Source organism: Carcharhinus amblyrhynchos, chromosome 17 (genome assembly GCF_965287045.1).
Source record: "Carcharhinus amblyrhynchos chromosome 17, sCarAmb.v2.hapA, whole genome shotgun sequence".
NCBI classification, from domain to species: domain Eukaryota; kingdom Metazoa; phylum Chordata; class Chondrichthyes; order Carcharhiniformes; family Carcharhinidae; genus Carcharhinus; species Carcharhinus amblyrhynchos.
Window position 1 is genome coordinate 1,065,860 of NC_137340.1, and position 14,099 is coordinate 1,079,958.

The 14,099-nt window shown below is 44.0% G+C and overlaps 1 protein-coding gene across 1 annotated transcript in view; it reads left to right on the forward strand.

The window, feature by feature from the left end:
- The window catches only part of vps26a (VPS26, retromer complex component A), a 34,809-nt gene that overhangs the window by 18,904 nt on the left and 1,806 nt on the right, over nucleotides 1-14,099 (forward strand). The window contains exons 5-8 of the mRNA XM_080205372.1: nucleotides 5,082-5,246; nucleotides 9,913-10,019; nucleotides 10,120-10,188; nucleotides 11,161-11,303. Of these exons, the coding sequence (XP_080061498.1) occupies nucleotides 5,082-5,246; nucleotides 9,913-10,019; nucleotides 10,120-10,188; nucleotides 11,161-11,303 (484 nt within the window). The remainder of the gene's footprint in view (nucleotides 1-5,081; nucleotides 5,247-9,912; nucleotides 10,020-10,119; nucleotides 10,189-11,160; nucleotides 11,304-14,099) is intronic.

Below are 14,099 nucleotides of genomic sequence, written 5' to 3' on the forward strand. Positions count from 1 at the left end.
AGTTGCTGTTTGACCAGAAGCCAATGAGGATCAGCGAGCATAGAGGTGATGCTTAATTGAGACTTGGTGCAAGCAAGAACATGGACTGCCAAATTTTAGATGACGTGTTGAATGAGAGGCCAAGAATGTCATGTCTTACAGAAACCAAAGGTAAGTTTAGGCGAGAGGAATTGAGTAACGCAATGGGGGTAAAAACAGATGATTCTAGTGATGTGCATTTGGTTGAAAGCTCATCTCCAGGTCATAAGTAACACAATGTTTGCAAGTAGTTTGGTATAGCCTAAGACATTTGCGACAGAGAGTGATTGAGTTGGTGGCTAGGGAAAAATTGAAGACAGTGATTTCAGTTTGCCCTTGAACTGAACGGCTTGTCCCACCATTTCTGAGGGCAGTTAAGGGTCAACCACATTGCTGTGAGTCTGGAGTCACATGTAGGCCAGACCAGGTAAAGACGGCAGATTTCCTTCCCTGAAGGATTTTAGTGAACCCAGATGGGTTTTTCTGACAATCGTAGAACATAGAACATTACAGCACAGTACAGGCCCTTCAGCCCTTGATGTTGCGCCGGCCTGTGAAACCAACCTAAAGCCCATCTAACCTAAACTATTCCAATATCATCCATACGTTTATCCAATGACTGTTTAAATGCCCTTAATGTTGGCAAATCCACTACTGCTGCAGGCAGGGCATTCCATGCTCTTACTACTCTGAGTAAAGAACCTACCTCTGACATCTGCCCTCTATCTAGTACCCCTCAATTTAAAGCTATGTCCCCTCATGCTAGCCATCTCCATCCGAGAAAAAAGGTTCACACTGTTCACCCTATCTAATCCTCTGATCATCTTATTTGTTTCTATTAAGTCACCTCTTAACCACCTTCTCGCTAACGAAAACAGCCTCAAGTCTCTCGGCCTTTCCTCATAATGCCATCCCACCATACCAGGTAACATCCTTGTAAACCTCCTCTACACCCTTTCCAATGCTTCTGCACCCTTCCTATAATGCCGCGACCAGAACTGTATGCAGTACTCAAGTGCGGCCGCACCAGAGTTTCGTACAGCTGCAACATGATCTCATGGCTCCTAAACTCAATCCCTCTACCAATAAAAGCTAACACACCATACGCCTTCTTAACAACCCGATCAATCTGGGTGCCAACACCCCGAGATCTTTCTGCTCAACCACACTACCAAGTAACTTACCATTAGACCAGTACTCTGTATTCTTGTTACTCCTTCCAAAGTGAATAACGTCACACTTTTCTGCATTAAACTCCATTTGCCACCTCTCAGCCCAGCTCTGCAGCTTATCTGTGTCCCTCTGTAACCTGCAACATCCTTCCGCACTGTCCACAACTCCACTGACCTTAGTGTCATACACAAATTTACTAACCTATCCTCCTATGCCCTCGTCCAGGTCATTTATAAAAATGACAAACAACAGTGGCCCCAAAGCAGATCCTTGTGGTACACCACTAGTAACTGAACTCCAGGATGAACATTTCCCATGAAACACCACCCTCTGTCTTCTTGCAGCTAACCAATTTCTGATCCAAACCGCTAAATCACCCACAATCCCATGCCTCCCTATCTTCTGCAATAGCTTACCGTGGGAAACCTTATCAGATGTTTTATTGAAATCCATGTACACCACATCAACTGCTTTACCCTCATCCACCCTGTGCGACCTACCCTTCACAAAACCGTGTTGCCTATCCCTAATCAAATTTTTCCTTTCTAGAGATTATAAATCCTATCTATTATGATCCTTTCCAAAACTTTGCCCACAACAGAAGTAAGGCTCATTGGTCTATAACTACCAGGATTGTCTCTACTCCCCTTCTTGAACAAGGGGACAACATTTGTTATCCTCCAGTCTTCTGGCACTATCCCTGTAGACAATGATGACCTAAAGATCAAAGCCAAAGGCTCTGCAATCCCCTCCCTAGCCTCCCAGAGAATCCTAGGGTAAATCCCATCCGGCCCAGGGGACTTACCTATTTTCATACTTCCCACAATTGCTAACACCTCCTCCTTAGGTACCTCAATCCTGTCTAGTCTAAAAGACTGTATCTCAGTATTCTCCTCGACTGCATTGACTTTTTCCTGTGTGAATACTGATGAAAAATATTCATTTAGCGCCTCTCCCATCTCTTGGGTTCGACGCACAACTTCCCACTATTGTCCTTGACTGGCCGTAATCTAACCTTATTCATTCTCTTGTTCCTGACATACCTGTAGAAAGCTTTAGGGTTTTCCTTGATCCTACCTGCCAAAGACTTCTCATATCCCCTACTGGCTCTTCTTAGCTCTCTCTTTAGGTCCTTCCTGGCTAATTTGTAACTCTCAAGCACCCTAATTGAGCCTTCACATCTCATCTTGACATAAGTCTTCCTCCTCTTCACAACAGATTCAACTTCTTTAGTACACGGTTCCCTCGTTCGACCACTTCCTCCCTGCCTGACAGAATACATGCTTATCAAGGACTCGCAGTAGCTGTTCCTTGATCAACTCCATATTTCAATTGTGCCCATTCCCTGCAGTTTCCTTCCACATCCTAATCATGCTAAATCTTGCTTAACCGCATCATAATTTCCTTTCCCCCAGCTATAACTCTTGCCCTGCGGTATAAACGTAACCGAACTGTGGTCACTATCACCAAAGTGTTCGCCTATCTAAGTCTAACACCTGGTCTGGTTCATTATCCAGTATCACATCCAATGTGTCCTCGCCTCTTGTTGGCCTATCTACATACTGTGTCAGGAAACTCTCCTGCACACATTGGACAAAAACTGACCCATCTAAAGTACTCAAACTATAGCTTTTTCAGTCAATATTTGTGAAGTTAAAATCCCCCATAACAACTACCCTGTTACTTTCGCTCACGTCTACAATCATCTTTGCAATCCTTTCCTCTACATCTCTGGAACTTTTTGGAGGCCGATAGAAAACTCCCATCAGGCGTTTTCTCCTTTCCTTTCTAATTTTTTTTCAACTCTCCTTTCCTGTTTCTAATCTCAGCCCATACTACCTCAGTAGACGAGTCCACATCAAACGTCCTTTCTGCCACCGTAATACTGTCCCTGACTAACAATGCCACATCTCCCCCTCTTCTACCACCTTCTCTGATCTTACTGAAACACCTAAACCCCAGAACCTGCACTCCCTAAATCGACAATGGTTTCATGGTCATCCCATTACTGAGACTAGACTGGTTACTACAGGCCCAGATAAGGACCCCCAAATCTGTTGTTGTAGGTGAAATCCCTCAATTTGTTAAATTCTCCAAACAATAAAGGTCCCAACAGTGACCCCTGAGGAACACCACTTGTCACGCTGTCCATTCAGAAACACATCCTTCCACTGCTAACCCTCTGTCTTCTTTGACTGAGCCAGTTTTGTATCCTTACCAGCTCACCTCTGACCCCATGCAGCTTCACCTTCTGCACCAGTCTGCCATGAGGGATCTTGTCAAAGGCCTTACTGAAGTCCATGTAGACAACATCCATTACCCTACTCTCATCAATCATGTTTGTCACTTCCTCGAAAAACTCAATCAAGTTCGTGAGACATCACCTTCCCTTCACAAAACCATGTTGCCTCTCGCTAATAAGTCCACTTATTTCCAAGTGGGAATAAATTCTGTCTGAGTCCTTTCCAGTAATTTCCCTACCACTGATGTAAGACTCACCAGCCTGTAATTACCTGGATTATTCTTGCTACCCTTCTTAAACAAAGGAACAACATTGGCAATTCTCCAATCCTCTGGGACCTCCCTGTAGCCAGTGAGGATACAAAGATTTCTCTCAAGGTCCCAGCAATTTTCTCCCCTGCATCTCTCAGTATCCTGGGGTAGATCCCATCGGGCCCTGGGACCTGTCTACCTTAATGTTTCTCAAGAACTTCAATACCACCTCTTTTTTGATATTAACACTATTCAAACCATCTACACACCCTTTCCCAGATTCATCATCCACCAAGTCCTTCTCTTTGGTGAATACAGATGCAAAATACTCATTTGATACCTCGCCCATTTCCTCTGGCTCCACACATTGATTCCCTCCCTTGCCCTTGAGTGGGCCAACCCTGTCCCGGGCTACCCTCTTGCCCTTTATACATGTATAAAAAGTCTTGGACTTTTCCTTAATCCTGCTGGCCAGTGATTTTTCATGACCCCTTTTAGCCCTTCTTACTCCTTGCTTAAGTTTCTTTCTACTTTCTTTGTGTTCCACACTTGCTTCGTGTGTTCCCGGCCTCCTAATGCTTCCTTTTCCTCTTTGACTAGTCTCTCAATATCTCTCGTTGTCCAAGGTTCCCAAAACTTGCCACACTTATCCCTCATCCTTACAGGAATGTGCCGGTCCTGAATTCCTGTCAACTTACACTTGAAAGCCTCCCACATGCCAGATGTTAATTTGCCCTCAAACATCTGCCCCCAATCTACATTCTTCAGTTATTGCCTAATATTGTTGTAATTAGCCTTCCCCCAATTTAGCACCTTAACTTGAGGACTATACTTATCTTTATCCATCAATACCTTAAAGCTTACTGAATTCTGGCCACTCTTCCCGAACTGCTCCCCTACTGAAACATCGAACACCTGACAGTTGTTCCCCAATAGCAGATCCAGTATGGCCCCTTCCCGAGTTTGACTATCTATATACTGTTTCAGGAAGCCCTCCTGGATGCAACTTACAAACTCTGCCCATCCATGCCCCTAACACTAAGTGAGTCCCAGTCAATATAGGGGAAATTAAAATCTCCCACCACAACAACCCTGTTACTTTTACACCTGATGAAGTCTGGGACCACTGTTAGTGGCTCTGTATGGGACTGAATTTATTCATTTAACACCTGGAGTGGGAAATCCGAAGTGGTCTGGGATTTCCAGCCATTAAAGAGCATTGGCATTGCTTTTTCATTGTGTTTAACTGGGTCTGCTGGTGTGTGGAAAGTCCCATCCTGAGATTGAGAGGCCCTTATTGAGATTGTTGGGCCTTCAACTCTATTTTGAGACAATTTCTAGGATTCCCCTTCACTCGTAAAGCAGTGATCTCATTTCTTGTATTAATTTCCCTCCAGATATTTCCTGAAAGTGACAATAGTGCGAAGCTTGAGTGATCTGGTGAAGGAATATGATCTGATTGTGCATCAGCTGGCTACATACCCAGATGTCAACAACTCCATCAAAATGGAAGTGGGGATTGAAGATTGCTTACACATAGAATTTGAATACAACAAGTCAAAGTGAGTCGTTGCTGCTCTGGGACACTTTTACATGACAGCTATTTGATTTAATTCTTTATTTCTTGCTCTGCTTGTCAAGAGCATCAACCATTGCTCAATGGGTTCCACTCTTATCTCTGAATTACAGGGTTCTGGGTTCAAGTCCCACACTTGAGCTTAAGCACAAAAATCTAGACTGACATTCCAGTACAGGACTGGGGATGTGCTGCGTTGTCAGAAGTACAAACATATCCAAACAGGCCTTTCATGCTCTTGACCCTGCTGTGCCATTTAATAAGATCACAGCTGATCTGTTTCGTGTTTCGAGTTCCACATTCGCATCCACCACCGATAGATTCTTGTTAGCCAAAGGCTATCTACCTCCATCTAAAAAAAATTTGGTGACTCAGCCAAAAGGTGTCATCTTTCAGATGAAATGTTAACTGGAAGCTCTGTCTGCCCCCTCAGGTAAAGTCCCCGGACGCTACTTTGAAGAAGAGCAGGGGAGTTATGTCCAGTACCAGTAAATATTTATTTAATCACACAAAAATAGATGATCTGGTCCTTGCTGTTTGTGAGAATTTGCTGAGCACACATTGGCTGCGATGTTTCTATATTATAACATTGCAAAAGTACTTAATTGCCTGTAAAGAGCTTTCAAATGCTTTGTGGTTGTGGAATTATTTTACCAATGCTTGTGAAAGTGAGCACTGTGGCACAGTGGTTAGCACTTGTGCCTCACGGCATCAGGGACCTGGATTCGATACTCAAAGAACAAAAACAGCCCGGGAAACAGGCCCTTCCGCCTGTGAGGCGTTTGCACTTTCTCCCCTGTCTGTGTGGGTTTCTTTGGGTGCTCCAGTTTCCTCCCACAGTCCAAAGATGTGCAGGTTAGGTGGATTGGCCATGATAAAATGCCCCTTGGTGTCAGGGGGACTAGCTGGGGTAAATGCATGGGGTTGTTAGGATGGGGCCTTAGTGGGATTGTTTGGCTAATGGCAGCAAAATGAGGTTTTGGTGAATGGTATTGTGTGCAAAGTGTCAGTAGTTTAAGCTTATTTTGTTCCAGCATATGATCCTTGTATTTTTCTACAATGACTGCGGGGCACATGAGCTTGTATTCCTGTTCTTGCAGCACCATTAATCAAGCAATGTTAGTAATATCTGTTATCTCCAATTTACTTCTCAGAACATTTGTAATAAACATGGCAATAGATCCTGACTGTATTTCTGGAACTGCCTTCACTCAGAATTTTCTGGATGCCTTTCCTAAGTCAGTCATGTGCATTTGCTTGTGGGGAGTAATGATGTTCCTAATTTTATTACTTATATTTCAGAGAATGTCAGCATTGCTGGCTAGGCCAGTATTTATTGCCCATCCCTAATCGCCTTTGAGAAGGTGGTGGTGAGCTGCCGCCTTGAACTGCTGTAATCCTTGGTGTAGGTAATGAATGTTGAACGTGATGGATAAATTGCCCAATAAGTGGGTTGTTTTGTCCTGGTGATGCCAGGCTCCTTGAGTGTTGGACTTTTTGCTTCTGGATTAAAGGTGATCGAGCCAGGGTAAAATAGATAACAAAGGAAATAGAGAACAGAATGAAATAATAAAAAACAATAGAACATGGAACATTACAGCGCAGAACAGGCCCTTTGGCCCACGATGTTGCGCCGACCAGTTAAAAAACAATGACCCTCTAACCTAAACCAAACCCTTTCCATCCATAAACCTATCCACGGATCTCTTAAACGCCCCCAAACTAGGCGCATTTACAACTGCAGCAGGCAGGGCATTCCAATCCCTCACCACCCTCTGGGTAAAGAACCTACCCCTGACATCCTTCCTATAACTACCCCCCCCCCCCTTAATTTAAAGCTATGCCCCCTCATGCTAGCTTTCTCCATCCAAGGAGAAAGGCTATCACTGTCCACCCTATCTAAACCTCTAATCATCTTATATGTTTCAATAAGGTCCCCTCTTAGCCGCCTTCTTTCTAACGAAAACAACCTCAAATCCCTCAGTCTCTCCTCATGGGACCTCCCCTCCATACCAGGCAACATCCTGGTAAACCTCCTCTGCACCCTCTCCAAAGCCTCCACATCCTTCCTATAATGTGGGGACCAGAACTGTACACAATACTCCAAGTGCGGCCGCACCAGAGTCTTGTACAGTTGCAACATGGCGTTGCGGCTCCTAAATTCAATCCCCCTACCAATAAACGCCTAGACACCGTATGCCTTCCTAACAACCCTATCTACTTGATTCCCAACTTTCAGTGATCTATGCACACATACACCTAGATCCCTCTGTTCATCCACACTATTCAGAGTATTGCACATGCCAGTTCGATGCTTGAAAAGAAAGGCAGATCAAATAAAATAGGTTGAGAGGAGAAGTGAAGAGGAAAATTAGATTGGAACATGAGAATATGACAGTTACCATGAATATTCCATTGGCATGTAAATAAGTTAGTACTAAGAGGTGGAGTTGGTGGAGGGTGATGTCTGCTTAGAGGGGCAGGATAAGGCTAGAATATAGAATGAGTGCTTTGTATCAGTGTTAGCTATGGAGGAAGCTGCTGATTCCTGTGTGAATCAGACAATGTGGCTCCTCCTTCTGGAACACTGACATCTCTGTAAACAGCTATCTAACCAATTTCTGGTGCTGAAGCAACATTCTTTGCGAATGAAGAACCATGATTCCAAGGCTGCTTGGTCTAAACCATGGACACCCCACTCTGCAGTGCAGGGGGGAGTCCAACTTCCAATCATTGGGATGATTCAGAGCCATTAAGTTATGGTGACAGATATCACAGAAGTGATGTACATTGGGTATTATCAGCACTTTTCACTTCTGAGAAGAGACACCTGTAAGCAGCAGAAACGTGAAGATAACCACGGACCTCATACAGCCAGAAATGTATCCTCTGGAAAGCCCACCTACAGTGCAGCAACCCATTAATGACTTTGTTAATAACCACTCCTCCCTGTTTGCAGAGTCATTCTGCTCTCCTTTTCAAGTCCCCCAAACTGAGTCAAGAGCCAGATAAACCCATAGTGCAGGGAGTGACCACAGCCCCTCCTGTTGAGGAAGAGGTGGGGTGGTGAGCACAGTCACTTGGCATGAGGGGTGGGGGTGACCACAGCCACTTGCATGAGGTGCGGGGGGAGTGATCACAGTCACTCCCGTTGGGGGATGGGGTGACCACAACCTCTCCAGTGGGGGAGGGGAGGGGGTGCTGCCAAACCAAACCAACCTCTAACAGGGTCACTTTCTCCAGCAGTAAGCATGGTGCATTCAGTTGATATGATGACCTACACACAGCTCCAGTAACTACCAGCCAGTGTGATGAAACCAGAGTCCACTGGAACCAAGAATCAGTGTGACAAAAACACCACTCAACAAAGGTGAGTTCCCATCCCACTCAACTCCAAAAAGCTTCTTGACACTGGAAAGGTGGATAAAGAAGAAAGGATGCAATTGAGAGCCAGACGGATGTGACTCCACCTCCGGAAAGAAATCAGTATTCTAAACGACTGCTCCAGTGACCAGACTGAGCAGGCGATCTCGTCAATAAAACACATGAAGCCATACCTGCACCGGGTTCCAATCAACAATCCACCATCCAGAATCCCTACAGTGCAGCCTTTTGAATCTGCACTGACACTCCAAAAGGGCATCTTTACGTAAACCCACCACTGCCCTATAGCTGTAACCCCTGCACATCCTTGGAATGTGGGAGGAAACCAGAGAGCCCGGAGGAAACCCACGCAGACACGAGGAGAATCTGCAAACTCCACAGTCACCTGAGGCCAGAATTAATGTTAATCACAAAGTAGCTTCAAGTTAGAATAATTGTAATTGAAATGCTGCAATTAAATACACACGACTTAAATCAAGTTGTAAGTAAATATTACCAGTCTATATCCAAGGGATAAAGACTTCAAGGTGGAGGTTGAGGATGTGGTATTAGAAGGATCTGGTGCATTAAGGGTTCACCTGAGTACAGTACTACTCAGCAATGTTGAGTGAGGTCCAACGTGCAAGGACCTGCCGTGGATTCCTCTCTATCCCTGTACCCTCTATTGTAAATATATACATGTTGAGTATTGTTAATAAACAATAAAAGACTAATTGGTAACTTCTGCAAGAATGGATAATGATGTCTCACACACAGTGGGTAGCCACAACCTATCATTAATTTGTGCTCACAGAAAAAGACAGATGTTTATAATCTGAGACTTGTGATTTAGTGTGTATGTATGTGATTGGAGCTGTTGTGTTGCCACATTAACTGTTTCCCATGTGTATCAGGCAGTGTCCTGGCGCGCGCTCTGTCCCATTCATCTCAAAATGTAGAAAATACAAACTTCCAATTTCGTTCATGTTTACAACAAATGAAATTGTATCAAATAAATATCAGTAGAAATTCTTACAATAACATTGCTCTGAACTATGATAAAAAGCAAATAACTGTGGATGATGAAGGGTCATTATGACTCAAAATGTTGGCTGTATTCTCTCTCAACAGGAGAGGACATACTGTTAGACCTGCTAAGATTTTCCAGCATTTTCTGTTTTTGCTCTTAACTATAAACTGTGTGTCTGTGTGTGTTATCTATCTATACAATGTATAAAACTGCTCATTCCAGCCCTGTGACTTGTGGTCTGCTTTTGATGCTTTAACAGATATCATTTGAAGGATGTAATTGTTGGTAAGATCTACTTCTTGTTGGTGAGAATCAAAATCCAGCATATGGAACTTCAGCTGATCAAAAAAGAGATCACTGGTATTGGTAAGGAAAGCAATATTCACTTGTTACAGGATTCTGTGTTCTCTGTTTGAGACCAGAACACTTTGGCTGCCTGATGAGTGCCTCCACTTTTTTTTATTAGGGCCCAGTACAACCACAGAGACGGAAACTATTGCCAAGTATGAAATAATGGATGGTGCTCCTGTGAAAGGTGAGGTGTTTAACGTATCTAAAAATAGATATGCTAAAAATATCTGGAAATGCTAGAAAACACGTGCATTGCACTAAGGTTGGTCAGAACAAGATGGAGTAAGTTAGTCTTATTGGGGAAATGCTTCAGAAAGGCTGGCTGCTTTTAGGACTGAGCAAAGCAATCCAGAGTGGAACACGTTCAATTTGTTCTTCCTAAACTTGACGTCCATTGTACTCCTCTTCCTGCCTCTATTAAATTCCTTTAGGATGTTTCAGTTGCAAAGTAGTTGCTCCAAAGTGATCACTACTTTCAAACCAATTAGTTACATAATCTATTGACAGATTATTAAAAATATGTAAGCATATCATGGAAGATTGGTGCAATCACACCAGAAGGAACAAAGACTTCCAGAGAATTCTCACTGGGCTATGGTGCTGGGCTGATCCCTGCCAAATGCTACATGATGGAAGCAAGAACTACATAGGTGGGGGAGAACTGGTGAAGGACACCAGGATGTTCATTGATTACTCTGTGCAATGTGGGATGGAGTAAGTTGTCAGAGATACTGAGTTATGTTCAGATTCCACGTAAGCCATGGTGTGGAGCTCTGGTTAGGATTGTGTCTGGCTGCTGATTCTGTTAAAGGCAGACCCAAGTTGCAGATTTAATAAACCTGTAAACTCGGTTTGAAAATCTGCTCCCGCCATGCATTTCCAGCACCCCCCCCACTGCCCTGCACACTATCTTCTGCCACAGACTCTTTCTTCCCCCCTCAACACTCACACTCTCCCTCACCCACAAACAGCAGTTCCCTCTGGAGAAGCAGATGTCTGTTTACTGCCCCTCAGTCTCGGTTTTTGTGAAGATCCACTGCGTCTAAGAAATTGTACTCAAACAAACAATGTCTTAGGAGAGAAGGAAGGATCATCAGAAGTATTGTCTAAAGTTGACTTGTTCATTCAAAAGTAACCTTTCTGTTTGTGTGTGAAGGTGAATCCATTCCAATAAGACTCTTCCTGGCTGGATATGATCTAACCCCGACAATGAGAGACGTCAACAAGAAATTCTCTGTGCGTTACTTCTTAAACCTGGTTCTAGTTGATGAAGAAGATAGGCGGTATTTCAAGCAGCAGGTATGTCATTAAGCCGTATTTGGGTGTGCAGTGTGCGGCTGAGGAGCCCATATATAGAGATTTGGTTCAATCCCCAGTCTGTGTGTATGGCTAATGGGATGATCAATCAGCCAACAACAAAACAGCAGAGTCAAATATTGTGGGCCAGGTCCCCTTACATTGATATAATTTGATTTATTATTGTCTCATGTATTGGAATACAATGAAAAATATTATTTCCTGCATGCTATACAGACAAAGCATAATATAGAGTACACAGTGGATAAGGAAAGAAGAGAGTGCAGAATATAGTGTTACAGGATAGAACATAGAACATTCCAGCGCAGTACAGGCCCTTCGGCCCTCGATGTTGCGCCGACCAGTGGAACCAATCTAATGACCTCTAACCTAAACTATTCCAATGTTATCCATATGCCTATCCACTGACCATCTGAACGCCCTTAAAGTTGGCGAGTCCACAACTGCTGCAGGCAGGGCATTCCACGCCCTTACTACCCTCTGAGTAAAGAACCTACCTCTGACATCCACCCTATAATTACCACCCCTTAATTTAAAGCTATGTCCCCTCGTGTTAGCCGTCTCCATCTGAGGAAAAAGGCTCTCACTGTCCACCCTATCTAACCCTCTGCATGCCTCAATTAGGTCACCTCGTAACCTCCTTCTCTCTAACGAAAATAAACTCAAGTCCCTCAGCCTTTCCTCACAAGACCTTCCCACCATACCAGGCAACATCCTGGTAAACCTCCTCTGCACCCTTTCCAATGCCTCCACATCTTTCTTATAATGCGGTGACCAGAACTGTACGCAATACTCCCAAGTTTTGTACAGTTGCAACATGACCTCACGGCTCCAAAATTCAATCCCTCTACCAATAAAAGCTAACACATCGTACGCCTTCTTAACAACCTTATCAACCTGGGTGTCAACTTTCAGGGAGCTATGCACATGTACACCAAGATCTGTCTGCTCGTCCACACTACCAAGAGTCTTCCCATTAGCCCTGTATTCTGTACTCCTGTTGCTCTTACCAAAGTGAATCACCTCACACTTTTCCACATTAAACTCCATTTGCCACCTCTCGGCCCACCTCTGCAGCTTATCTATGTCCCTCTGCAAACTGTAACATCCATCCTCACTGTCAACAACTCCTCCGACTTTGGTGTTGTCAACAAATTTACTAACCCATCCTTCTGCACCCTCATCTAGGTCATTTATAAAATGACAAACAGCAGTGGCCCCAAAACAGATCCCTGAGGTACACCACTTGTAACTGAACTCCAGGTTGAATATTTCCCATCAACCACCACCCTCTGTCTTCTATCAGCTAGCCAATTCCTGATCCAAACTGCTAAATCACCCTCAATCCCATGCATCTGCATTTTCTGCAGTAGCCTACCATGGGGAACCTTATCAAACGCTTTGCGAAAATCCATATACACCACGTCAACTGCATACCCTTACCCACCTCTTTGGTCACCTTTTCAAAAAACTCTAAGGTTTGTGAGGCACGACCTACCCTTCACAAAACCATGTTGACTATCCCTAATCAATTTATTTCTCTCTAGATGATTATAAATCCTATCCCTTATAATTCTTTCCAAAACTTTGCCCACAACAGAAGTAAGGCTCACTGGTCTATAATTCCCAGGATGGTCTCTACTCCCCTTCTTGAACAAGGGGACAATAGGGTGTAGAGAAAGATCAACTTAATATAAGGTAGGTCCATTCAAAAATCTGATGGCAGCAGGGAAGAAGCTGTTCTTGAGTCAGTTGGTATGTGTTCTCAGACTTCTGTATCTTTTTCCTGATGGAAGAAGGTAGACGAGTGTGTGGCCGGGATGCAGGTGGTCCTTTGTTTTGCTGCTTGCTTTTCCAAGGCCGTGGGAAGTGTTGATGGAGTCAGTGGATGGGAGGCTGGTTTGTGTGATGGACTTGACTACCTTCACAACCGTTTGCAGTTTCTTGTGGTCTTCTTCAGAGCAGAAGCCATACCAAGCTGTGATACCCCTGCTTTCTCATGGTGCCTCTGTAAAAATTGATGAGAGACATAGTAGATAAACCGAATTTCCTTAACCTTCTGAGAAAGTAGAGATGTTGGTGGGCCTCTATACATTTAGTGTGGAGCAACCAGGACAGGTTGGTGATCTGGATGACTAGAAACTTGAAGCTCTTGACCATTTCCACTTCATCCCCATTAATATAGACAGGGGCATGTCTTCCACTACGCTTCCAGAAGTCAATGACTATCTCCTTTGTTTTGTTGACATTGAGAGAGAGGTTATTGTTGTCGGACCAGTTCATCAGATTCTCTATCTCATGCCTGTACTCTGTCTCGTTATTGTTTGAGATTCGACCCACTGAGGCGGTGTCATCAGCAAACCTGAACATGGTGTTGGAGGGGAATTTGGCCACACAATCGTGGGTGTATAAGGAGTATAGTACAGGGCTGAGGACACAGCCTTGTGGGACACCGGTGTTGAGGATAATCATGATGGAGGTGTCATATCAGGGGATTTTCATAGTAACTTCATTGCAGTGTTAGTGTAAACCTACTTGTGACAATGAATAAACTTTAAAAACTTTAAAGTGTCACCAATGATTGTGGTCTTTGGGATAAGAAACCTAGGATCCAGTCACAGGGAGGATCCAAGCCCTCGGCCACGGAGCTTGGAAATGGGTTTTCTTTGAGTTTGAGTTGGGGAGCATTGGAGACGGAAGACAGATTTCTTTCATGGAAAGAAATTAATTAACAAGTTGAGGTTTTCTTGGCCATTTAAGCTGATTCCATTTGGTAAT